The following is a 27,246-nucleotide window of genomic DNA, read 5'->3' as shown; positions in this document are numbered from 1 at the left end:
ATGAGGTCCTGCAGTGATGGACACAGAGCTGAGCTGAGCAATGCTGTGCCTGGGTGCTCCAAACCAAAGGGCTTCATCTTGTTCTCTCTGTGACTTTTTGAGGTTATCTTAATTAATTAAACAGCTGATGGAACAGCAGGGCAAACAATGCAAAAACTGCTATGAAAAGGCTTCCTCATGTGCCCCGATTCTCATTAGCATAATTAAGTCTCCTCTGAGACTACAGAAACTTCATCAGGTTGCTCTGAGACTACAGCAACTTCAAAGCAGAAGAGATTTTACAACAGCAAAGTTTGTATCAGAGCGCATGAAATGCTGATGAAAAGACTTTCTTTTCCACGACACCTCTGAGGTCTCAAACAAAAGCTTTGTTATTGTTGTGGGATGGCTTTTTCTTGCGGCTGATCATTCTGACAGGGAATTCACCTCATTTTTATTAACTTTTGGCAGGAAAAAACAGCATTTCCACAGTGAGAACTGAAGCTGGACTAGGAAAAGGAACACGGATAACTCCAGCATGATTACTGGGGAAAACCAAAGCACACAGTGAGCAAAGAGTCTCTTTGGCCGAGTGCTCTAACACACTACTGTGTAAGCATGAGTTTTTCCTGAGATCTTATATCTCTTCAGTCAGTTCAGTTCCACACTGACTCCATGCACATGTCTTCTGAGAACCTTGCTTGGGTAAGGTGATGAGCACAGAGCCTGCTTTTGAGGGCTTTGCTCCATGAGTAGCATTTATTTGTGTAAGCACCGTCATATCAGAGAGTTTTGAGGCTTTGGGGCTGTGGATGCGGAGCCTCTGAGCAGCAAATAGTGGTTGGTTTTGGAGGTGATGGATACTGAAGGATGAGGAGTCTGAATGTGATGCTGGGACACTCTGCAAAGCGTAGCTTTGTTCCGGGAGGTTTGTTCCTTCACGTGAACTTTTCTTCCTGCAGATGGGTTTCAGGAGTTGGCAGCTGTTATCAGAGCAGATTCCAGAGATATATGGGTGCTGTGGTTGGGTTAATTACCCAAAGCAAGTTCAAGTTCCTTTCCTGGTGTTTCCCTGTCTTGCAGATAGCCTGCAACCTGCTAGGGTGTCTGTAACGCTGAGAACAACCGTTGTCTGGAGATGTTGGACTTTCTGGAGCCTGGCATTAATGAGAGTTACTGCTGCCTGTCTGTGGGGGAAACCACTGCGACAGATCACTCTGTTGAAGGCTAATTTCCATAGCACAGAAGTGAGTCTCCAGCAATTTATCCTTAACTTACAACCGTAGCAAATAGGTCAGGGAAGCTCTAGTGTGTTCAGAAAGCATCCCTCAAAGCATGGAAGTCAACCAGTGGAGTCAGAGTCTCTGGAGGTATTTAAGGAAGGGGTAGATGTAGTACTGAGAGACACGGGTCACTGGGCAATATTGGTGTAGGTGGATGGTTGGACTACATGATCTTAGAGGTCTTGTCAATCTTAATGATTCTATGTTTCTTGAATCCTTTTATCCTGGAGATGCAGAGGAAAGATGAAGAGTCTCCATGACCAGCACTTGTTCTCAGTCTCCCAGTCCACTCTGTACTTGCAGTGAGCACCTGCACAGCCTCACAATCGTAATCTTTTCCTGTCAAAATGAAAAAACTGCTCTGAAAGCATCCCTAGGTCTTGGCAGGGCCATTGCCAGGCAATGTTCCTGCTGGTGTTGGGTAGGCAGTGAGCTGGTAGTGTGTTGGTGAGTCACGTCTCAAACACGGAGCTGCCAAACAGGCTGTGCAGTGTATCAGTGCTCAGGGCATCATGATTAGGTGGCTCAGTTTGCTGGAGGAAGGCAAAGGCACGGTTATTTATAAGGCAACGTTAGTGTGATGGTGTTCTTCTCCTAGGGAAGCCCATTGCTGCCCGTGGCTGCAGCCAGGACCTCCCCAGGTCGGCACTGACAAAACTTCAGATTGTCTCTTACCGTTTCATCACCCATTCCTCACTTTAGCTAACCTCCTTTCTGTTCAGTTATTCCTTGCATGAAGACTTCTGCTGACTGGGAAAATACTGGAAGTCCCACTTGCCTGCGATCCCCTTGATTCCATCTTTCTTAAGATTGAGAACCCATCCCCTGTGTGAGGCAGGACGTTGAGTGCTGGGGCTCTGGGATCTGCCCGAAGCAGCCCTCTGCATGCACTGCTGAGTATCACTGCGCACAGCCAAACCAGCAGCACTCTGCAGCTCCTGGCTTCAGCTGAGGTCTGAGCAGAGACTTCTGCACAGCCCGTTGTTCAGGCTGGGGCACATTCCTGGGAGCAGCCACTTACCCTTTCATAGTTCTTGCTTCAGCTGCAGTCAACTGAGGCATTTCTTCCCAGAGAACAAATCTTTCTTATCAGTCACAACCCAGGTATATTAAAGGATGGCAAAGCAATGGAGGGGGAGCAGGGACGAGGATCAAACCTGCCTATAGCATGCCCTGCCTGTGCTGAGCCCACTGCTCATCCAGGAGCAGCACTGGTGGGGGCACCATGGAGCTTTTTTTCCCCAGAAAATATTTTGAGACTTTCTAATATTTTTCCTTAGGTGAGGAAAGATGTGTGAGTAAAGCAGAAAGGACTTTCTGTTCTTTTCTCTGCAGGGCTTTGAAAAGCACCCTCCATGAAAAAGCGGCCCTTGAGTTCAGGTTTGCAGCAGCCAGAGCAATTATCCAGCTGTATCTCACATCTGCATCTCTCAAGGAACCTCTGGGTTACTCAGCCCTGCACGGTTTCTTTTCTCATAGTCACAGACGTGTGTTTCTGTGTGGTTCATTTACCTCTCCTGATTCAGGTGTTACTTTTAAAGCAGTATGTTCTCAGGTTGGACTGAATTCCCATTCATGCCCATCCTGCTCAGCATCTTGTGGTTTTCTGAAAGGAAAACAGAGTCCCTCAATGCCACATGATCGACATTCAGCCATTTCTGCCTTTAGAGACCTCTGTAAATCTGTTTTACATCTGAGCATATGCATATGAGCTGAGAGAAAGTGCAGAGGGAATTGGTGTCAAGAAGGGGAGAACTGCCTTCAGTTCTCTACAGCCATTTTTTTTTTAATATCTTTTTTCTTTTGATGCTGATCTCTATTGTTTGAGGAAATCTCTGCTAGGAAACTGGGACTGGGGAAAAGGAAACTCAAAGACAGAGCAGCCAAACCCTTTGCAGGAATCTGCTCCCTCCTGAAGGTTAAAGCTTGTCATTTTTTGATTTGCTGGAAATGATTGGTGTTTCCTTTGTTCTCCTTTGCGGTGGCTGCTCTGATAAGCCCTGAGGGATGCTTTCCTTGGACAGATCTGGAACAATTACAGAGAAAGAAGTAAGGAAAGTAAACACATATCCTGTTTTTCCTTATGCCATTTTTGTTAATCAGCGATTTGACTTGGGGCCCTGCCTCTCTCATTGTTGAGGACTTTATACAGCTGCAAACCCAGAAATACCATCCATTGCAGAGTTATGTGATCTGACTTTTTGGTTTTTGGAGAGTTGGCCTCTGGGGCTGGTACAGCTTAGAGATGAGAGCTGTTTTGGAGCCTGACGGGAGGCTTATCCCCAGCACAGAGCCCTTTCTACATGCCACAAAGAAGTAGAGAGACTTTCTGGTGGCTTATGGGCTGTAGCCAGGTATGTGATGTCTCTTTGCTGGGCTTCCAAGCAGAAATGTCATACAACAGCCCTCGCCTCCTAGCAGTGCTCTGAGACTTGTGTGTATGTTATGAAGTGCTGAGATGCATGGAGGTGAACCCCTCCTTGGAAAGGCACAGCTTGAGTGCTTCTGACCTCTGTTTCTTTGAGCTGCAGGGATGAGCCTTGGAGATGATGCCCCTTGCCACAGTTTACTTACAGTGCAGTTTACTCAGTCCCAGAAAGCTGTGTGCATCTGTGACGGCGGAGCAGCTGTTAGGGCACAAGGCAGGAAGAAGGGACCACAGTCTGTCTGTGCAGAGCTCAAACCAACGTGAGCATTGCTGTGGGGCCCGTAGCTGAGTGACCCTCTTGTCCTATGGCTTCGTGTCCCAGGCCGAGTTGCAGCACGCTGCCCTGTGCTGTGCTGGCTGTGCACACAACCCAGCAAATCCAAGGGAACATGAGGAGCCACCGACCCCATCCCTTCCTCCTTCCCCAGCCCCTACAGCTAAGCTAATGGTGGTGGCAGTGCACACCCTCAGTGCACTCCTAGATGCTTGGGATGCCCCAGAAACCATCCCTGCTGTCTTTCCCAGTTGGCACACAGCTGATGGGAGCAACTGGAGGGAGATACCAGCGGCGCTGCTCATAGAAGTCCAGATGAAGGACTGGAACACCTGTTGGCATCAGGAAAAATGTTTGCTATGGGACATTAGGAATTACACCCTGTGCTGCACGTGGCTACCCACGTGCATAATTTCCTCATCACTGCAAGTTAAAAAGGCAGGTGATGGATGGGGCAGAGTAAGCCAAGAGCACAGTGAAGGCAGCAGGCTCAGCCCTTGCCAGGCAGAGGAGGCGATGTCTTGCAAACTGTTCTCTTCAGTACCTGGATGTATCACTGCACTGCAAAGCATCTCTTCATTGCGCAGATATAAAACAGATGTTGCTTCCTCTTTGACTTAGATAAAGCCCCTCAGCAACAAAGTGTGCTGTGAGAATGGATCCTTCCATTCAGAATAAGAATAGACATGTTTTTAAAATGCATTGTCTGAATTTGTGGCCATAGGAAAATCAGTGACAGTTTTTCTGTCGAATTCCTCTCAGAACTCAGTGCAGTTTTAACCCTGAACAAACCCAGTCCAGGCCAAAGGACCCCACCACTGAGCTGGAATAGGTGCATGATGAAGAAATCCATCTGTCACAAGCAGGGGATGTGGCATCACGTAACTGCTTGGCAGAGAGCTGATCCAAGGGGCGAGAGCTGAGCTGCTGGCAGGCGCAGAGCCTGAATGTCTCTCCCATGCTATGCCCACCAACACAGCCCCCATCCCAGAGCTGCTGGGAGTTGGTGGCTGCGGGGCTCCTACCAAAAACTCTGCATCACTGCTGAATTCTCTCTTTTTTTTTTTTTACATAAAATACCTGAGATGCTTTGGAAAAGGACAAGTTTCCAGAAAGAGCTGAGCCCTTATCCTGGGAAAATCAGCTGCCAGAAGTGTGCGTGGCCAGGTCACAACCTTGCTCCTCATCCCTGGCTGTTTTGGTGCTGGTTTCGTGTGCATCTCATGAGGTACATGCAGGCTAAGGGACTTGCTGGGTCTTACTATCTGTGTGTGTGTGCAAAGCCTGGGATGGGGCTTTTCAAAGGGAAGGGTTAAATGTCAGGACAAAAGGCTGGTTCTCTCCACCATAAAAGAAAGGCTGTAATGTCCTGTTAAGTTTCGTAACATCCCCTGCATCTGAAATTTCTTTGAGCCCAAACCCAGCCTGGGGGCGTAATGAATTCAGCGTGCTCCCTTTATTAGACAGCTCTGGTTTCTGCAGTTTTGTAAACATCCCCAAATCCACGTGGCACTGTAGTAGCTGTCTATCAGCTGCTTATCTCCAAACATGAGAGGAATCCTGGATCCTGCTCCCAGTCACAGAAAACAAAGCATCAGGATTCAGATCCCAGCCTTGCTTATGGGAGGGAGGCTCACCAGGTGCATGGATTGGGTCTCAGCTAGGGCGAGCTCAATGTCTTGAGCACCTGCTGGGACACAGCCCTGTATGCTTAGTGCTGGCTGTGCTCCCAGCAGTCACGGGATTGGAATTCATTGCCAGAAATTGTCTGTTAAAAATTAAAATATAGGCAAATAGCCGTAAATCAAGGTGGGTTGTGAGGAAGTGTGTGTTGGTCTAAGAGATTGTTTTCAGCAGCAGGTCGGTGCCAAAGGGCTGTGCTGTGAGCTGAGGGTTGGCCTGGCAGATTTAGGAACTGGAGCTGTTTAATGGAGTCTTTTTCAAGCTGCATTTCATGGCTGCAGGGCTGTTTGCTCCAGGCCGAGCTGAGTCTCAGGGGTGTTGCTTTGTTGTTTGTTGTGTGGTGGGTTGTTTTTTTTTTAATCCCATTTCTTTCTTTAATGGCTGAGATAGCAGGTTTAGGTCTGAATCTCCTGGGAAGATTCTAAAATTGGTATCTAAAAAAACAATAGATTTTGAGAATTACAAATGCTTTGTAGAACCTGTACACACTTTTAATTTGGAGACAATTCTGCAGATGTAGCACATCACATCACATCTTGGCAACTGTTGTCTCTCCTTTTTAATTTGCTACTAAGAATGCACAAAAACAGGAGTGTCGTTCATTAGGAACCCTTCTGCTTTGTTCCCCTTGTGTGCTCCTTGCATGCTCTCCTGACCCTTTCCAGTGGTGCCCAGGGATCTCCACAGCACCCTTCTGTGTTTCTGCACACTGATCAGGCGAGTGTCTGGTGTGACACAGCCCAAGGAGGTTGTGGATGCCCTGTCCCTGGAGGCATTCAAGGCTGGGCTGGATGTGGCTCTGGGCTGCCTGGTCTGGTGTTTGGCAACGCTGCACAGGGCTGCAGGGGAGTTGGAACTAGATGAGCATTGTGGTCCTTTTCAACCCAGGCCATTCTATGATTCATTCTATGTGTTGAGTGAGCCAGATCTGCACACCTGCCATCCGTAGTGGCTTAAGATGGAATCACCATGGTTTTCTTGGTCTCTAAGCCCAAGATCCAACACCTTTTCCACCTGCTGAATACAATGAGAAAAGGCTTGGCTGGGTGTTCAGTGGGACCATCGCTGCTGCAGATGGCATCAGAGGGCAGGATGGGGTCAGAATTGCCATATTGCCCATTTTGCCAACTCTGCAGGGATGCTTATACTGAATGAGACCCTTAGGCTCCTATGTGAGTAGGGACGTTGGCCTTGATCCTGCTATCCCCCACGTTACATGCAAGGGAGTTGCACCTGGCTTAAAGTCCATCTGAGAGGTGAATCAGATGTTTCTCACTATTATTGTTCCTATGGTTGTATATGAAAGAGCAATAGCCCCAGCTTTGTGCTGGGAATCCATGTTGTATTCTGCACAGAGCTGCAGAGAGACATGCTGTGCCCTTGTAAAAGTAGATCTGCTTTTCATTATGCACAGCATTACATTGCACACTAAACAAATTTCTAGACATTTGTGCACTGAGCCTTTTTTACAAGAGGTCTAACCTGAAGCATCTTGCAAAACTTGTTTCTCTGAATTAAAACAGCTATCGTGATTTTTTGGGGGGCGGGGGAAGCTACAGCTCTCTAGGCTACCTGCTTTGGAAGGAAAACCAGGCACCATATGCAATGGAACTATTGCTTGCTCTGTCTCAAAAATGCCGAACTATGGGAGAGAATTCGTCCCACCAAACGCCCACTAAACACATTTTTTAAATCTGGTTTCTCAGCCTTTCAGGAAAGAAGAAGCAAAATCTAACTATGTTCTTCTTGCCTGCTGGAACCGGGCCCCATTTCATGGAATTAAATGGCTAAGGAGAAAAAAAATATATCCAAGGCAAGGATGCTATTCTCAACAAAGAGAACAGTATATGCAACAGCTTCTGCAGCATTCCTGCAACATGATGTCTTTCCCTGCAGACTCTCAGTTAGGGATTGATTGTCCACACAGAGAATTGCCCAATTCAGAAAAGCTTAAGGCACTCTTCATGAACTGTTTGCTAAGAGGATGAATAGATGGGCATGTGTGTATATAAACCTATAAATCGTGTCTTGTTCTGCCCTGAAGAGGACAGCTGAGGTTGGATTCTTTGTCAACTGATTTCATGCTCTCCAGGCTGGGGATAAAGGCAGCAGTGTTCTGCACGTGGGGTCAGGGCTCGATGCTGCAGCTCCGGAAGGACAGTTTGTGGAAAATGGGAAATAACATTAATTGTGAGTGCTGAAGCTGACAGCAGAACAACATTCACACAGCCCTGATGTGTTCACACTTAAGGGAAAGTCCAGAGTTTGTCTCCTTTGGGTTCTCCTTTATCCCAATGGGATTTTTGATAAGAGCAGTGGATGCTCCGAGCTGGGGCTCAGAACCACCGGGCATTTGGTGGCACTGCTCTCAGTCCTGTCATTGCTCACTGTGCCCAGTGCTGCCCCTGCCCAGCGATGCTCTGCCTCCTGGGGAATCCGAGAGCTCAGCCCTGGCGAGGCGAATCCAGTGTGCGTGAGAGCCGTGAATCATCTCCCCTCACTTGTGCTGGATGCCCTGAGTGGGGTGCAGAGGATGTGCAGAAGAAAAGGCTGTGCTCATTCCTGTGTAGCTCTCCATGAATCTCTCTGGCCCCTGTGTGCACATTTCCCCACGATGACGTGCGCAGTTCCCTGCAAAGCCCAGGCACGATGGGCACAGAGGTGTGGGTTCTGGTGGGCTCTGTTCTGCCCCAGCAGCTGCAGCCTTGCTCTGGGCAGCTGTCACTGCAGCATGCGATACCCTGGGCACAGAGCTCCCCGCTTCTACATTAAGTGCCAGCCATCGAGGGTCAGCTACCTTTTGCAATGTGTCAAAGATTGAGAAGGTTGAGCAAGGAGCAAAAGATCTTTTTTCCCTTGATGGTTTTCTGGGCTATCCATCGTTCCTCCTTTCACTTTCCTTTTCCTATTTGACTTCAAAGGAATAACTCTCAAGTAAGCACTTAAGAAGTTGTTTCCATGTTTGGAATATATCAGAGGTAGTATAGAATAGTGTTTCAGTTTGTTTTGTTTGCACACAAACTCTTAAGACAGAAACTATTACCAGCTACTGCATTTGAAAGTCATTGCCCTGGCTGGGGAAATGAGTAATGGGAGAGAGCTGGAAACACGAATGGGCATCCCATATTTGTGCTGCTTGTGGTCATTCCTTCTCCCCCCCAGAGACCTCCCCATGCCTGCTGGCTGGGAATGCTGCTGCTCGGTGAGCCCTGAACGGCAACCATCCACCACAGATGTCTCCCGGCTCCAACACATTCACTTTGGCAGGAGTATGCTGCTTTTCAAAGAGCTCAAAAGAAACTCCTCCTGCCAACAAATAGAGAGTGTGTTTTTTAGTTCATTTGAATGGGATTTTTCATTCTGGGAGGATTTCTCAGTCTCCCAGAATGCCTCTCTTAGGATTTAGGTTTTATAACATCACTCTTCCTTGCTGCTCCTTGCTAGCAGCAAACCATCAAATTATGCAGAATGACACAGATGAAGCTAAACCAGGCAACCAGTCCTTCTCCTCACCCCCGTGGCCCAGGCAGTGCTCAGCTGGGGGGCAGCAGGAGCTCATCCTGCTTCTGTCACTGCCTCTTTTCCTCTTTGTCAGTAAGTGCATTCGGCTTCAGAGCCAGTCTGGACAGCATAACCATGCAATGTTTGAGAGGGCTTCTGCAAGGGTTCTTATTTATCTCGTGTGTGTCAATGTTTGTCAGAAATTATTTCCCCAAGAGATATAGTTTGCAAATCAGTAGGTTTCCTGTTAGCACTTCCTATTCCTCATGCTTCTGAAAATCATTCATTACCCCCAATTAGCTTGTGACTGGTATATAGCATGCAGAGATCGTGTCCTGGGAATTTCTGGTAGTACTGCCGGCCTTCAGCCTGTTGCATCCAAAACAAACTGCTTCTGCTTTTCTCCTCCTGTTAAAATAATAATTTGCACTTCAGTAACGTTCTTCAGATCTCCTCTGCAAACATCAGCTCACCCTGCTGCTACACACAGGCATGGTTCTGCCTTGCAGCTGGAGTAGGCGAGGCACACAGCAGGTAACTTGTCTGCAAAGGTCACACCGCGGAGCAGTTGTAATTTGGACAACCTGCTCCTTCCTTCCCGCTCCGATCATTGCTGTGCAGTCAAAATTAGGAGATTATAATGCACAACCCATGCTGGCGTGCCAGGAATTCTCAAAATCATATTATACTGTCACATAAAATGATGACTCATTTGATAACGCAGCCCACAGCCAGTTCCTTTATGTTAAAATTACGTGGACGAGACTGGGTTGAAAAAGAAAAAAAGAGAGCTTGTTATGTGTGTGATGAATGCTGAGTTAGAGATGCTTTCCTTGAAAGAAATGGGGTGTGGGGGGTATTTTTATTTTGGCTGAAGCTGAAGGAGCGTTTGTGAGTACATTTGTTGACAGCGGTGCTTGGGACCAGAGACGCTGACATTCCACCAGCAGTAATAGGAACAGCCTCTGTTCATTTCTAAATTGGAAATTCTTCCTTACAGGGGCCCAACCCACCCGCTGCCCCCGCCGAAGGAAAGGGCATCCATCTGGGCCGGGCAGACGGGGCACCCCCAGCCGTTCTACGTCTGTGGAACCGCAGTGCCTTCTCCCCGTGCCCTGTGGAAAGGGCAAGGAGTAACATGACGTTGTGCATTTTGGTTCTGTGGACAGCAAGCGCTGTCAGTCTGGGCGGATGGACACTGTTCCATGGTGGGATTGTTTGGCCATGGGGCTGGGCCTTTCTGTGGGCTGCATTTCCCTGTCTGCATCAAATCCCATGGGTCACCTCTAATCCAACACCATTCTGCTCTATCTCCCAGAAAATGTGCCTTCACGTCCCCAGTTTGGGTAAATGAACCTCATGGCGGCCACTTTTCCAACAGGCAGCAAGGGCTTGGATCAGGAAACAGCTTCAGTGGCTGAGCAGTCAAGGCCAGTTCACAAAGCTCTTGGCAAAGTGTGGGTTTTCCTACTGTTGGGCTGGAAGCTCCCGCTTCCCTTGATTTCTTAAATGAAAAAAAAAAGAAAGTAAAAGCCAGTTTGTGCATGACCTGGGGGGACCCCGTGCATCCTGTGCTAGTGCTGAGAGCAGGGAGAGAAGCAATGGAAAGCGATTGCTGCAGCAGTTGGAACGTGTGGGTGGCAGGACGGCGCGGTGCCGTGCTGGAGGACGCTCTGTACGCACATCCCTCCTAAACAAATACCTCCCAAGTGCGTGCTATGGGAATTCAGGGAACAGCTTTTTTGCTTCTCTCTGAGAGGGAGTGGGGCTTGTTAGTTTTCTGCTTCCAGAGGAGAGGTGCTGAGGCTGGGAGATGAGAAATAGCTGTTCTTATCAGTCAGATGTGCCGTGTCCCCGGGCAGCTGCCTGAGCCAGCAGTTTGGGGAGAGGAAGCACAAGGTGCCAGTGGGAGTGACTTCCATAGGGGGAAGCACGTCTTGCTACTCAGCAGTACAGGAACAAGCTTTTTGCTGTGCAGACAGTAGAAAGGAAACTATTTTGGGGGAAGTTCTTTACTATGAGAGTGGTGAGGTGCTGGAACAGGCTGCCCAGAGAGGCTGTGGATGCCCCATCCCTAGAGGTGTTCAAGGCCAGATCTGGTGGGGCCCTGGGCAGCCTGGTCTGGTATTAAATGGGGAGGTTGGTAGCCCTGCATGTGGCAGGGGGGTGGAGATTCATGATCCTTGAGGTCCCTTCTAACCTGGGCCATTCTGTGATTCTGTGATGTTTTGGTGATACTGCTTGGTGTGTTGATGCTGGATGTGTGCTTGTTGCAGAAGATGCACTTTGTATCACCGGTACCATCCCAGAGTAACTGTGTCTCAGTCTGAACACTTTTAGATGCAGTGATATTTGCATGCTGGAGGTGCACTGGAGGCTCCAACCATCACTTCACATATTTTTATAGGGTATCTTCCTTCTGTAGCCTCTGAGAATTCTCAGGAGCTCCTGCTCAGTGTGGGAGGGCTCAGGGAGAGATGTGATGGAAGTGGAAGTGCTTTGGGCAGTCTCAGCGCTCCTGAGAGCTGGGGATGAAAAGAAATGGATGCTCCAAGAGTCTACTCAGATTTACAACCACAGAGGAAGGAGCAGAACTGAAGGTGCAGGGGTGTGAATCTGGAGCGAGAGGGGACAGACCTGGCGCTGTGGAGCAGTGCTAAGTATGGCTCTGGAGGCATACTTACAATACAATACATACATACAATTCATACATACAATTCTGACCCCATCCTGCCCTCTGACCTCCATTGAAGATGGGGATTTGGGGAATCTCTAAAGATGAGAAAAGCAAAATGGATGAGAGAAGTTTTCAGTGGAGCTCAGCTCTGAACATGACTGAAGTGCTGGGAGAAGAGAGCAGAGCTAGGCTCACTGGCAGCACCCAGCACGTGGCTGCAGGATCAGCAGGAGCAGGGGGCTGCCCTCCAGGGCAGGGGTGGACAGATCTGTCAGGTTTAACTTGCTGCTGTTAAAAAGGCTGAGCCTGTCATCACTTACTGCCACCTGTCAGATATGCACTGATGATAGCTGAAAACAGCCATACCTTACATCTCACGTCCCTCATCCTAAAAAACCCAAAGCCTGAAGGGACTGATACAGACAATGCAACTCTTTTGGTGCCCTAAGAAGAGTTACCTGAGGTCGGTATCAGTCGGTGGGAATGCTTTGAGTCCCTACATGTACAGATATGTTTCTGTGAGAGTTACCACTGGTACAGCCCATGTCGTTTGTGAAAGGTTGACGTGGTGTAGGAGGGTTTGTAGGAGGGTCCCTCTCTGTAACAACCCTTAGGTGGAATTCATCCATGTCTGATTCAGAAGGAAGATTGTCTGTCTGCTCCTTTTACTGTCCCAGATTTGAGAGGCCTGGGTTACACATCCACGCATGGTATGATACAGAGGCGATTAAAGCAAACTGGAAAGAGATGTCTTACATCAGTGTAATACAGAATGCCTTTCAGATCCTTTTTCATGAATTGAATTTGGTATGGGGGGCTTAGGAGATGCAGAGGCAGCAGTGTAGTGTGTGTGTCTCAGTGCAACTGCTCCCATGGGCTGAACCCCACACAGATCCATCTGGGGCTGCTTCCGTCAGGGCTGTGCTCTGAGCTGCTGCTGGGTGACCTTGTGTGTGCCTCCTGTGCCTCATTTTCATCACCTATAAAAGAAGAATAATGTCACTCACCTCATCTGTGGAATGGTTTAAGATCCAGTGATAAAAAAACACTGGGGAAGAACTTGGGTGCTATTACTTTTTTATGTCTGGAAGTGAGAATGTGGGTACTAAAGCGAAGGACACATACACAGGTCATCCCATCCCTTGGTCAGCATGAGGGGGAGAGAGGGATGGGGATTTTGCAGTGGAGCAGCCATCTGCCAGGCTTACAGAGGAAATCACTCAGATGTGTTATCGATAGTTACCCAATCTTGCTGGAGCAGAAATAATTTCAACATGCTAAAGAGCTCTTATTTGTGGTGCCTTGCTCTGGGCAGTCCATGTCCTTTCTGCATTTCTTAGGTTGCCCAGAGGTGGTGGTGCCCCATCCCTGCAGACACATGAGGTCAGGCTGGAGGGGCTCTGAGCACTGATGGAGCTGTGGTGTCCGTGTTCATTTCAGGGAATTGGACCTGATGGCCTTTAAGGGTCCCTTCCAATTCAAACAACTCTATGATTCCTGCAGCTGAGGGGCAGCTGTGCCTCGCCTTTCAGTCCCTGCTCAGTGTCATCCTCTGGTTTCCTTGTACTTCCTCACTGTGGTTTCTGGAGAGGATGAAGTCATCCTCACCGAACTATTTCTCATGCTTATTGTTTAGCATTGTGCAAAGTGGTTATTTTAACAAACCCTACGTTCTTACAATGCCAAGAAGTAGGAGTGCTGATTGCGTTCCTGAAGGCTGTCTCCATGTCCTTAAGGATACGCATTGCCATTTCATTGTCTTCTATTTTTGTCCCTTTTTGGGGGGTAGGAAGGGCTGGAACACCCTTGGGTCAGGCAGTGACTGCCTTGCATTGCTGGAGACAGACTGTGGGAGGTGGCACACAGCCGGCACAGGGCTGGCATGCCTGCTGCCCTGGCAGCTGCAGAGCCCCGCTGCGGGAACCCCTGGGTGCTCTTGGCTCCGGAGCCTCGGTTAAGCCCTAAACAACTGCCACTCCCTGCAGAGGGAAACTGCTCAGGATTAGCCAAAGCCTCCCGCTCACGAGCGAAGCAAGGACTTTCCCCTCTGTGGGCACAGCTCTGCTCCCTTCCCCTTCTCCCTGCAGGGCAGCCCCATGCTTGGATCTCAGCTCTGCCCTCCCACAGCTCCTGCACCGAAGCACTGGGAGACGCATGCTAACCTGAGATGACAGCAGATGGGGGCAAGGTCTTTTAAGAACAGATGCTTGTGTCTCCTTTGATAATCCCATTTCTTAACAAATCCCTGCGATGGCACAAAATACTGGATGTCAGGTTTTTCTGTCCCTTCTCATCTCCTGAGCCACACTTGACCCGTTCAGCATGATCTAGGGATTAAAGGCTTGGTGGTATTTCAGCTTCCTTGCAGCAGACCAGAGCCTGCTCTCTGCCAGGCTGCTGGGCTCACCCTCTCATCCCACTTTCTCTGTGTTGGGACACGTGATGGGCTACTGCTCAGGGCAGTGATGGCCTTTCACAGACACTGCACATTGGCATCAGCCTGGTGCCAGCTGCAGCACGTGCTGTGGCTCTGATCTTCCTATTTCTCCATCCTTAAAATAAGAAAACAGCCTCAGGGAGGAGATGCCTGGTGGCATCATCCCTCAGTGGGAGTGGGGCCAGGAGGAAAGTGGGACCCTGTGCTCATCTCCAGTGCGGCCCACCGCTCACTGTCACGGCTGAGCCGGGAAGGCAGAACTGCACCGCGAGTGTCGGCAGCGCTGAGCTCCGGGCTGTGGCTGCGGTGTCCTCTGTCACCATGGCATCGGTGGGCTTCAAGCTAGCGATGAACTGCCCACACAATATTCCCGTTAGTGCCCTCAGTGCCACAAACCGGAGAAGCGGTGTCACCGAGACGCAGAATGCCTCCGCTCGGACTCACAAATGGAAAGGAGGGCAAAACCGCCCAGCTTGATGGGCTCCGGAGGGGCTGAGCGCCTTGGGGCAACCACCGCCGATAGAAGGATCGGCCCCGAGCGCAGAGCCTGAAAGCCGCACCCAGTCGGTTCCTGGGGGCGCTGCCCCCCGGGAAGCCCCCGAGCCCCGCCGACCCCCGGCTGTTTCACCGCGGGGCGGAGCGCGGCTCCGGGCGTTCCGGGAAGGCGGGGAGCCGGGGTTCGGCGGGGCGGGGCGGCGCGGGGCGGGGGGCGGCGCGGCCGGGCTGGGCGCGGAGCGGCGCGCGGCGGAGGGAGGAGGCGGGCGCTGTCCATGGCCCTGCCGAGCTCCGGGCTCCGCCGCGCCGCCGAGCGGAGCGATGGGCAACACGGCGCACAAGACGCTGGCAGGTAGCGGGGGGCTGCGGGGCGTCCCGAAGCTGGAGGCGCCGCGGGCGGGCGGGAGGCGCTCGGCGGGGCGGTGCCGCCCTCGGACCCCGGCGGAGCCGCTCGGAGCCGGGACGGAGCCGCGCTGATGCTCCGCGGGTGGTGCGGTGGGCACGGCGCGGGGATGCTCGGGCGGCGGGGTACGGCTTCGCCCGGGTGAGAGCCGGCGGAGCGGCCAAGCGGAGCTGTTCTCGCTGCTCCGCTAGCGATCCCTGCCTGCCCGGCGGGTCCTGTCAGCGCCTCTCCGCTTCGTTTCTTCCTTTTCTTCTGCTGCTGCTGCCGCTTCTTCTTTTAACGCAACTTTGTAACGCGGGAAGCCACCAGTTGTTAGCAGTCGCCAGAGAAAAACCGTTGGAAAGCAGCTCCGAAATGTTGGTAGCCTGCCCTGCTTGCAACCTGCTTTTTTAGCTAATTCTGCTCTTACACGAGAGCTGTGCAGATCCTTTTTCCTTTGCAAGCTCATAATTGCTGGGCTTTTTCCTCCTCAATGACAGTGGTTCCTATAGAATCATCACTACTGGATCGCTGAGCCCTTGCCTGTCTGTATCTTCAGCTAGTTTGCTCAGCTTCTCTTTGCTGCTGTATTGCATCCTTTGCACTTTGGGCTCCCATGAAAAAAAGGGTATTATTAAACTTATTTAAGAAACAGGAGGACCTATCAAGCGCACACAAACCTCTCTGTAATCAGCCAGAGAGCTGAATATAGAAATAAAGGGAGGAATGAATTTGCATTTGGATGTGCCTTGCTAAGGGGCTACTTGGGACCTTCAAGGCACAAAAGAAAGCTTCTGGCTTGTGGTTTGAACCTGTCATTAGGTTTCTAGTTTCACGCTTGTGCACCTCCTCTCACTCTCTGTTACATTTAAATGGGAAATTGGATTCTTTCACGAGAAGGAAGTTTACATTTTTTTAAAATACCTCCCAAATTGGTGCTGTAAGGAGTGCATGACCTTGGAGAAAATGCATTTTGTGGGTCAGCTTTTCAGCTGCAAGCTATGCCAAGGGATGTATGCCAAAAGCCTGGAGAGCCAGGGCTGCATCCTGGGGTCAGGGGAGGATCCCCTGGTCAGGCTGGGACTTCCCAGCGGAAGGATCTGTGTACCTGCTGGGGTTGGGGTCTCGCTGCGAGCTGTTGTGCAGGAGCTGAGTGTTGTGTCTGCCGTTGCTAGAGCTGTCTCTGCTGAGCAGCCTTCCCATGCACAGCCTCACACACGTGAAGTTAAAAAAAGGGATGACATCAGTACCGCAGTTCTGCGATGAAAGAGTTCCTCGTGGTACTTTTAGAAGTCGTTGAGAAAAAGTTGGATAGAAAAAAAACCTTAAGGCTTGATTTATGTAGACCTCCCAAATCTAACGTTGTGCTCACGGCCTATAAAGGCTCAGCCCCGTCCTGCCAGGTGGAGGCTGTCTGCAGAGCATTGCCTTACTGGGGAGAGTCCATTCGCAGCCATTTGTCATGTTGCGCAAAAGCCACGCAGGACACTTGGATGTTATTTGCTGATGTGCTGACAGATGCCGGCAGAGCGCGTCTTCCCCACGTGGAGCCATGTCCTGTTGCTATGGAGTGATGGTGGTCAGAAGAAGCCGCTGCCCACGGCTGCAGAAAAGATTGTGGACGCTGGCTATTTTGAAGTATAAAAATGTGTCTTGTTGAGCAATTCAGGCATTTTTCATATCGATCTTCTTGGGTGCGTTGTTTCTCATCAGTCACGTGGCATTAGGGAGGGAGGTGGGCTTAGGGCTGCTCTTGGAACAGGAGGTTTGAAAATTGTGAAGTTTTTCCGGAAGATGGAATGATTGGATGGAGTCCTATTTATAAAAGCCACGGCTGTTTAGAATTGCTCCAAGATGATCAGTCAGAATTAAGTCTTTCCTCTTCTTTGTCCAAAGTACACCTCTTTTTTCACTCTGACAGGCTGAGCTCTGCATTTTCACTCTTGTTTTAGCTAAGAATGGAATTGCTCATCGCAGTCCAATGGCATTCAATAGTTTATTTAAACATAAAATGAAAATGAAACTCCTTCACACCAATATTTGCTTACTAGTTATATTACATTGACTAACTGATGAAACCTGCTGAAGTTGTTCCACTTTCATTCTTTCCTTCAGACAGGTAAAAGTGGAAAATGACTTTTGTTTCTATTCAGTTGTAGAGAGAATTTGTAGGGACCTTCATCCTTAAGCCCCTGCAAAAGCCAAAAAATCAGCAGTTTGGGTTTTATGCATAAACGAACATGCTCTCCTCAAACAGAGAAATTACATTTCAAATCCTGTTGAACACAATTCAGTTCATTTTTAAATACAAATTTGTTCAAAGAGGCTTTCAGTGCTCGTTGCAGCTCTAAATCCCCTCTATCCACATTTCCATTCAATGACAGAGGAGCACACGCCATCGATGTGGGAGAAATTCATATCGGGAGCTTGGGAAACTTGTGCTTGCCAAGTGCCTCGTGGTTAACACACAATGGATGAAGGCATTGTCAAATTAACAGCAAGGCTTCTACCCGGAGCGGCACTGAAATGAGTAATAGGCACGGGCTGACAAGAGGCAGCTTCTAGATTTGAATTGGTTGAGGAGGCACTGGGGTGGAATTGGGCTGAGATGTGTCAGACACGCTTCACGGCGGCCCCGGGGTGCGTGCTGGTGGAAGTGCTCTTATTGTGATGACAGCCGGGTGCTGGGTGGCAGCCCTCCATAGGCGTCCACTCCTCGCCTCCCAGCCCTCCTGGAGCACGCTGTGACCTCGCTGTGGAAATTCACACTTGGATGTCCATAGGCTCTGTGCCTCCTCCTTACCCTTGCCCATTGTTCAGGATAATTTGCGGGCAGGTGATTAGGCAAGAGCGAATTCCTGGTGATTGAGGCAGGTCGTTTTTCTGTCTCCTACAGGTGACGGACAGGCCGTGCAGCATTGCAGCATTGCAGCTGACGGGAGGAACTTGTCCCGACCTGCAGGGCGGGTGGGGAGAACCTGAGCAGTGCATCCTGCTGCGGGGTTGCATGGCCCTGCTGATACTGGGGCTGCTGCGGATGGTGCTAATTTCTCCTTGCTAATTGCTTGCTTTGGGTTAGCAGCTGGATGAGGGTGTGAAGAATAGGGATCCCCTGTGATGACAGGCAGACTGGGAGAGGGTAAAAGTGCCCTGACCTGGAGAACCCTTTACATGAAGCAGGAAGGTGTGGGAGATCAAAGGGGTGACAGCTAGCGGCAAGTGTCCTGCAGTGCTACCAGGACAGCTGGGCAGGAGGGCAGGAGGCGAGCAGAGGACACTGCAGTTGGGATGCAGTTGTTGATCCGGGCCCAAATAGGGCTGTTGGTATTTAACAAAGGAGCCAAATTCCCTTTTAAGAATCCGGCTGGGATTTGGGTGCAGCGCTTCTCCCACAACCGCGAGGAATACCAAGTATGAGTGGCATTTGTGTCTGGTAAACAGGAGAGAGAAAGGGGCTTCTTTTAGGAGAAATGGCTTCAATTTCTTATTTTCTAGACATTATTTTGTACGCTCAAGAAAAATGCTTTTAATGCTGAACTCTTCCCAGCAAGTCAGAAATCCCAGTAGTTGACCTATTTTGGGCTGGTGCATCCATCTCTGAATGGGCTCCAAGTGGTGATGGTCAGGGGGTCCCAGGTACAACAGAGCAGCAGCAATTCTTAGCTTGTGGATAAAAGGTGTCCTTTCTTTGTATCCCTGTTAGTGTTCTGTGGCCCATTATAGAAATGTACGTTGTTCTTTCGAATGGAGTGAGCAGCAATGACCACTTGGTGGAAAAAAAATCTCTCTGCCTTTTCCAGGGGTAAAATCTCAGCTTCAAGAAGCATTTTTTGTTTAGAGTTGTTCTGTTATCTCTCCTTGTCGTTTAGTTGCCAGTGATACACTGTAGGAGGAGTTATCAATGCTGTGAGGTTTCTGGTTTGGTTTCAGCTTGACTTCAGCAAAACTACACAATAACACTTCAGGCTGTTCAGATCTGAGTGCAGAAAGTACCCGTTCAGCCCAGTTTTTGGTTTGGATCCAGTTCATGTCTGTGATTACAGGTGTTTGTTCTGCCTCACATAACAGCCCCATTCTGCCTGCTCTCCTGCCTCTCCCATCCCAGGAGCTGAGCTTTCTGGAGTCTGTCACTGATTTTGCTGCCCACTCCCTGTGCGACCTTTGAGCAAGTGGCTTTATCTCCCTGCGTCTCGCTTTGTAGTTGGGGAGGTAGGCAGCGCTGGCTCACTTGGGCATATGAGAGTTAATTAATTAACATGCAGACATGAAGCATCTCCAGGAGAAAGGTCACAGAAGTGCAAAGAATAGATTAATTCACTGCTGCCTTTGTAGCTTTCTGCTTTTCCACTCTTCAAAAGGAAACCTGTGAAACTGCTCAGCCCTCGCCGTGATTTAGAGCTGGAACAGGTTGATCTCCTACTGAGGACTATCTTTAACCAGCCTCGCGCAGCACATACCCAAAAATGTGCCACAGCCAACTGGCGTGATTAATTCCACACTGCCATCGGCATCTGTGGTGGTGCAGCAGTGGGGCTGGGAGGCCAGCACCCGGCAGGGCAGCGCTGCACTGAGCTGTGCCTGTGGCCCTCAGGGCTGCCAGAGGCTGGCAGCACGTTGCCAAGTGTGTCATCGGAGCAGAGCACGCTTTGCTGCTCTCTGTGCTGGGCTGTGCTTTGCAGGTGCCTTCCCTCCTGTTTTGTTACTCGGAAGGGGAATTGCTGTATGAGGAGGTAGAGGATCCGGTAAACGGCACGTTTTCATTTCTCTGGTAATTGCTACAGGTAAGGACCTGCGTGACGCCATCAGAGCCTTACTGTGGTACACCTCGGGCTGTGGTTGCAGGCAAAGCTGCTGGAGAGCTCTCACTGCAGGGAAAGGAAATTGCTGCTTCCCATCCACGAAAGCTATATGGCCCATGGACGTGCTTAAGTGTGTTTAAGGTGTTTAATTTTAGGCAGTCAAGTTTGAATGTGCAGGAATTAATGTTTACTTGGCGTGCAGAGGATGAGTCACTTGGAAGCTCACGCCATGCTTTTTTTCCCATTCTAGTAAGGATCCTTCTCACATATCGCATACAATGGCTTTTCAATTAGGGACGAAAATAAGCACCTTGCTCCTCATTAGCCCCTCTACATTTAGCATTCGAGCTGATTGAGTTCCTGAGTTGCAATTTCAGGCATTCTCTGTCCTGCTGCACTGTTAGCCTTGCAAGGAAACATTGGCCTCCTGCTGCCTGTGGAGCCTGTCCGTGCCGGGGGCTCACGCAGGGCAGGTGTGCACAAGGTGGGATGTGCCAGGCAGGGGCAGAGCTGGCTGGAGCTGTGAGCAGGGACGTGTGTGGGGTAGTGAGGTGCAATGAGGCCAGATGTGATCCCTGGAACACGTGTCAGCTCTCATCCCAGCTTTTACCTGGGGCAGGTGTGCGCAATCTCCTCCATCTCTTTGGCTTCCCATCTGCCTATCCCTTTTGTTCTCCTCTCTCGTGCCCGCAGCGTTTTGGCTCCCTGTGCCCACTGCTGATCCTGGTTGCTAACAAGCTGCTGGCTTGTCTGAGGCTTCCTGGCACCAAAGCACAGCATGGCTGCTGGTTCTCCAGGCTGTACCCAGAGGTGTATGTACATCATTCACTTGCCACATCCTGGAGGGCTGTGGTCAGTGTGCCTGTTTCGGTGACTCCGATGCCCCTAGCTGCTGCCACCGCCCTGAGAACCACTCTGTTCCACCTGGCTGCACAGGCAGTGGTGCTGACGGGGTGTCAGCTCCCCACGGGTCCCTTGGTAAGGTGTGTGCCGGCTGGGCAGGAGGTGCAGTTTCCTCTGCCTTGTTCTGTATCTTGTTGATGGCTGCATTTTTTTCTCTTATACATTAAAAACCATGAATCACTGGCGCTGAGACGTCTGTCTGAAAGCTGCAACTTGGCATACCTGTGCCAGCTCCTCTCTCCAGAGCTGGTTTGCCTGTTGTCTTTGAGCACTGAATTCCTGGTGTCTGAACAGACGAAGCAGGGCTTTAGGGCAGAGTGAGGGAGGGGAAGGTGATTTCTTGCTTGTTAATTTGTTTTTCCCTCTGTGTCCAGGGAGATTTCTTCCTCTGCTTTGTGTAAGCTTGGGCTTGCTTTGCTCCCAGGAGTGTTTTCTCTCCTGTCCTTTCAGCCCTCCAGCAGCAGGGCAGCTCAGAGCTCTCCCACCAGGAGGAGCAGACCCCATCCCTTCCCTGCCCCATGTTTTTCTCCCTCCTACACCAACAGCACTGGCGTGAAGAAACCAAATCAGAACATCAGCAATGACTTCTTGCTTGCTGCTGAGAATTACCCAGGAAGACTCTTTAAAGAATAAACCCATTTAACTGCGTTTCAAAGCTTTTTGGTACAGCAGGGAAATCGCATTTAGGATTTCTGTAAGAGCTACTTGTTCTTTGAAGAGAAGAAAATGGATGCAGTTGTGTTTGTGGAGTTGTTTTCTAGATACACGCATAAAACACTTTCATTTTCTTGTTCCACTGTGGATATTTACATAATAATGAGACTTTTGTATTTTAGGAATTGTCCCATTTTAACCATCCACATGTCCGTGACTCCTGTTTTCTTGTGATTGCATTCCTGATGGCATAATGCCTTACAGCTACGTGGGAGAAATAAATAGATCACATAAAAGCAAATCTCAGCTTTTCATAGCCTGTGTAACAACAACACGGGAAGGCAGGCAGGCAGACAGGGGAGAATTTCCTGAGCGAAAGTTTTCCGTCAGGTTTCCAAATGTCAGGGAAAATAGCTGTTTGATTTTTGCCCTCCTCCATAACTCGAATGTTACATCTTCCAAACCCTGCTTGACAAGCCGAAGATAAAAGATAGAATATCCCATTTGGCAGCAGAAATGAAATAATTTCGTTCAGGTTTATCTCTCTTTCCTCGGTGATAACTACGCTGTGGCAGCAGCTTTTCTCAGCCCGCTTTCTGTTGTGGTCTCACGGGGCTCTGGCTTCTCAGCTTAACGTGCTTTGTGATTTATGGAGTGAAGTTCAGAAGTTATCTCCTCGGTGCGATGCTGAGGTTGAAAGCATAATTCCTAATGAAGGGAAATTGCAATTTCTTGGGGTCTTGAACTTGACATGGTTGGGCAGAGCTCTTTTTTGATGAGAGAAAACCCTTAAGCAGAGCTGAGGCTGCGGACCCATTGCTCCGGCTTGCCTCACTCCTGCTGCCCTACAGCTGCAGGTGGCCTTTGGGACTGGGATAAGATGCCCAGACTGGAGTACTGATGGTAACCAAATTGCTGCCAACATCAACTAAGGCTGAAGAACATTGCAGTTTTGGGGAGAGGAGAGGAGCAGACCTCAGAGCACACGTTCTGCAAAGCAAAACCGTGGTGGAATATGGGACTGGAGTGATATGCATCCCTGAGATCCTAACGACCAACCCACTCATCAGCTGGGCCCTTTGGGGTGAGAGAGAGCCAGGTGAACCTTGGAATCATAGAACTGTTAAGGTTGAAAAAGATCTCTAAAATTAAGTCCAACTGTTGACCACCACCACCATGCCCACTAGCCATGTCCCTGAGGGATGCTGTCAGGGCTGTTCTGTGGCTCTCATGGGGATGCCATCAAAAACTGCTGATGACTTCATCCTGAAAAGGGCTTCCAAGTATGAGACTTGAAATCATTTACTAACTGCCTGTTGCTTCACTTATAGCATTAGCCTGTAAATAGTGCTATGTCCTTTGGGTGGGCTTGTAAAACAGTGATGACTTCCATGCCATGGTTTGCAGGGACCAACTGCACAGTGGCAGGAGAGTGTGAATGGCCTGGTACCACCTGACCATAAGCAGCAGGGCTCTTTGGGGCCAGTGGTGACAAATATCAGTGTGTGCCAGCAGGGCTGGGGACACGGGGATGTGGGAACAGGACCTGCACAGCGAGACCCCGTCAGCTGGGAAACAGAATGCGGTGGGAGAGGGCTTGCAGCCATTTCAGAATGCCAGGCATTTCGGTTGGTCTCTTCTGGAGGGGAGATGTCCTCTGAAGAACACAAGGCAGATCTTCACGCTGGCATCTGATTTGTGAGTCTGAAATAGCAATTGCCGTGCGGTTTGCCAGCAGCATAGCAGCAGTGCTGCCAATGTGATCAAAGGGAGAGGGGGAGAGGGACAGATGCTTCACAAGTCACAGTTTCAAGGAAATCCATCTCGGTTAAAGTTTATAAAAACTGATCTTAGCCAGCAGAGCCTTTGGTGTGTCTTTAAATACCGCAGCCTTGAACAGTGGTCTGTACCGTGTCGTGCCTGGGGATTGATTGCTGTTATTAGGGGGCATTACGAGGGCGAGGGAAATGTAAAGCAAAATAATGCCACACACCAAAAAAGACCAAATGCTGTTCAGTATCCGCAATCAATCCCTAAATTTGGGTGTTGTTTGCAGAGATGTCTGAGCGCCAGACAGCGGCCTTGCTCTGGCTGCGCTCTGAGCAGTGCTTCCCCGCTGCAGCAATGGTGCTGCAGGCCTCCAATGGAGCACCTTGCCAGCTGCCACCCCAGGCAGATCTTCTCTCCTCCACTTGTAGGCTCAGCAACTGGGCAGCAGGTGGTTTTACGTGAGACCTTTTGTATGCATGGAGCTGTGCGGGAAGAGAATTTTTGCTGAAAGAATGCCTTCTTCCAAATCAATGCAGCCTCCTGCTCACGTTGTCTGCTCCGATACATGAGCATGTACTGCAGATACTGGAGCGATGGCTCCGCTGTCCCTCTGCACCCTGCTTTGTTCCAAAACAACGTGCATGTCTGGACAAAGGATGCAGCTCACCTGCAGGGCTCAGCTGGTGCTATTGTTTGTTTTGCTATTGCATAGTAATTAAGATATTAATTTATTTTAAAAGGTTCCAAGAAATACCTCTGCAACCGCACTGCTTATGCAAAAGAGAAAGAGAAATTCATAATTTATTGAATTTGTGCGTGTTCTGCTGGGATTATTCATTGGAGAAACGTACTGAGTGATTTTTTTGTATCCTAGTAACCAACTGTGGTTGCGTTTCCATGAATAATCTTCATGTTTTAGTTTGACCAGCCAAATCTAGAAAGGGAAACTCAAGCAAATTGAATTTATCAAGGCAACAAGTTACCAAGCACAGGCAGTTTTGTGCAGGTGGGAGAGAACCGTGTTTTTCTCCCCCATTTAACAGCAGAACCATCAGATTGACAGATGCTGTCTGGAGGGTTTGATCCCTCAGAGCAGAACTACAATGGAAGCTCGGGCAGCTATGAACAGAACTTCATTTGTTTCATCTCCTTAATAATTCATTGGTTAAAGCAGTCCCTTTCCCACTCAGACAAGAGCTGTGCCAGCTTGCACCCCTTCCCACCAGCACTATGGGCTATTTCCTACCCGTGTTATGGGGGTTCCAGGCCTGGGAACCCCCAAGCACTCAGCAATCCCTTCCTCGCTCCATTTCGGCAGTGGGAGCACTGAGCAGTGACCCCATGAGGACACTGGGAGCACTGGGAAGAGCTTTCTGCCTCCCAGTGCAGGCCCTGCATGGAACAGCTGGGTTGTGTCACTTTGTAGAAGTGCTCGCATTTTTCTCCTCTAAAATTTATTTTCACTAGAAATTAGCCCCATTTCAGGATTGACGTTCAGGGTATCACGTTGCTTTTGAAATATCTCTTGCTCCTAGAAATATGAAAAGCGAGCTTTAGAAGCAAAACAAATGAAAATTTGCTTCCTAGCTCCCTGGAGATGTTCCCTGCCCTTCCACCTCCTCAAGCCCTCAGCAGACGTCCCAGGAGGCAGAGGTGTGCTCCTTGCAGAGAGGGCAAAGCTGCTTCTTATTTGAAACCATCCCAGCGTTTCCTCCTTTCAGGTGAACTCGAGTGCCTTTGGGTGGGTGGGTGCAGCGCGCCGGAGCTTTTCCTGATGGGGAACATCTTGTTGAAGTGACAAGAGGGAGAGACACCCTGTCCTGTTGTCGCAGGAGGGCTGCTGAGGGAATGCATTCAGCACTGTGTGCTGTGGGGCGTGAGGTGTCACCACGAGGCAGTTGGCTCTTGGGATGAAGGTGGCAATGCCTCGCTGCGGGTGCCAGGGGGAAGCACAGCCAGGTACTGAGCTGTGTGCTCACCACACTGTGACAGCACTGTGCTGGACGTCCCCTATGGACCTGTGCCACCACTGTCACCTCCAGACTGTGCTGCTCCTGATGAGGCTGTGCCATGGCATTGCCATTGGGATGGTTTCAGGGCATTGTGAGTGATGGCACTAGACCTGCAGGTCTGGGTCTGGGGGACAGCCCTCGTTTGGGCCTGCTTTGGTGGATTCAGGCTTTCCATGCATTTGGCATCCTTTTTTCTGTATGTTTCCATATCAGAAACCCCTGAGAGAGTCACGTGCAGTTTCGGGGATACTTGGTGCCATGAGGGTTGAAGTAGTGGAGGGACAGCATGTGTCTGTGCCACAGCTCGTACTGCAGACCAGCAGAGGCACCCAGCTGTCAGCACAGCAGTGTGCAGTCTTTGTCTGATAGCAGCACTGTGCTCTACCAAAAAACAACACCCAGAGAGAAACCAATTTTTTCCCTCCACAGTTTTTCTCTGGTGATTTATAGGAGTGTTTTTCCAAGTAAACCCAAACAGGGCCAGTGACGGACTCTGAATTGAAGATTGATTCTGTTAATTGAAACAAGAGCCATCTGGGTGGAAACTGGAGGTTTCGGATAGCTGTTTATATTGTTTCATTTGTGATTTCTAGAATTCCCAGTCCCACAGTTAGCAAGGAGGGTGCTGGTTGAGCATACAGTGGGATTTTATTGGCGTAAGTTATCTATGACGAACACAAAGAAATGTGAACCAGCTGTAAGAAAGCAGCAGCTTGCACCTCCGCAGCAAACTGCTTCGAAGTCACCGAGTGTTCTGCTGAGCCAGTGGTCTGAGCTCTGCTCCCAAAGTGTGTGTAATTCACACATCAGCTCCCATCTCTCGGGAGCAATTCCTCCCTTGGAAGGAGGGAATGACAAAGTGCCTCTCCTTCTTTTTTGGCCAAAAAAAAGAAAAAAAAAGTTTTATCTTCAGGGGAGGAAATGTCTCACAGCGCCAGGTTTCTGTCTTTGTCATCTTCTGGACGTGGTGCCACAGCGGGAGAGAAAAGGGGGAAAGACATCTTTTGAGGTGTGCTGGGATCCAATCCTGCTGGCATTTGACATGGAGCCTTAAAAATTAACCTCTTTCTCAAATCCTTCTTGTGTTGAAATAATTGAAGGCGTTTGAGCTGAAGTAAGGGGCTGAGGTCACTGTGTGTCCAGTACTGGTATGACTGTATTTTCTTTTGTTTGGACAGTTTAATTTCTTGAAGTGGCTCTTGTTTCCTCTGATTAATTCCTGTAAATATCATGGAAAGGGATCTCAGCCACACGGCAGCCAAGCGTTGCACAACCTTCCATCTCACACTGCTTTGCAGCACAGAGCTACACATCTCACAGAGCTTCAGCCGAGGAAAAAGGGATTGGTCTTTTCCTCCTTCTATCTTTTCCACCAGCAAAGAATGCTCTGTTGTTTATTTTTCTTCTCTCTTTTATTTCTGTTTGCTTGTTCATTTTAAACACTTCTGGCTTTATTTCTGAAGGTGTGTATTTAGAAAAATCTGTAGCTTCGGCTGAACGTGAACTGAAGCAGCCAGCCAGTAAAAGGTGTACTGTAGTTGCATGTGAGTTAGGTGAAATCCCATCTGCACATTTGTGATGAGGAGGTCAGACATTCAGAAGAGCTGTCTGATTAAATGAAGCACTGTAGAATCATGGCATAGCGTGCAAAGGCAGATGCTCCTTTTATTCTGCATTACATTGCTTGAGATATCTGAAAGGATCTCCAGCAATAAGTCTCCTTATCCCTGACAAGATGTCCATCCGCAGTTGCATAGCTGGAGCTTTTTGTGCTGAGCAGTTTCAGTTGCTTGGCCTGAGAGCCCCTCTCTGGGTTATGGTTAAACCCAATCTGTCTTTAGGATTTAAGCAGTTGGGAATGCTGCCATAAAAAGAGCTATTTCAAAAAGAGGCAGGGAAAAAACTCGTTATAAAAAATAAATAAAAGAATCCCCAAGTTGAATGGTAAAGAAAATAATTAACAAATTAT

The 27,246-nt window shown here is 49.4% G+C and overlaps 1 protein-coding gene across 2 annotated transcripts in view; it reads left to right on the top strand.

Moving 5' to 3' along the window:
* NEURL1B (neuralized E3 ubiquitin protein ligase 1B) overlaps positions 1–27,246 on the top strand; it is a 79,525-nt gene that overhangs the window by 36,582 nt on the left and 15,697 nt on the right. The window contains exon 1 of one of the 2 annotated variants that reach the window (XM_048960506.1): positions 14,982–15,109. The exons of the other annotated variant lie outside the window; for it this stretch is intronic. Within the exon in view, the coding sequence (XP_048816463.1) occupies positions 15,079–15,109 (31 nt within the window). The 5' untranslated portion in view covers positions 14,982–15,078. Of the gene's footprint in view, positions 1–14,981; positions 15,110–27,246 lie in introns of those variants that run through there. 2 annotated transcript variants of the gene reach the window in all.

The sequence above is a fragment of the Lagopus muta genome, chromosome 14, assembly GCF_023343835.1.
Source record: "Lagopus muta isolate bLagMut1 chromosome 14, bLagMut1 primary, whole genome shotgun sequence".
Classification (NCBI taxonomy): Eukaryota; Metazoa; Chordata; class Aves; order Galliformes; family Phasianidae; genus Lagopus; species Lagopus muta.
This window is presented reverse-complemented; position numbering and strand designations above follow the sequence as displayed.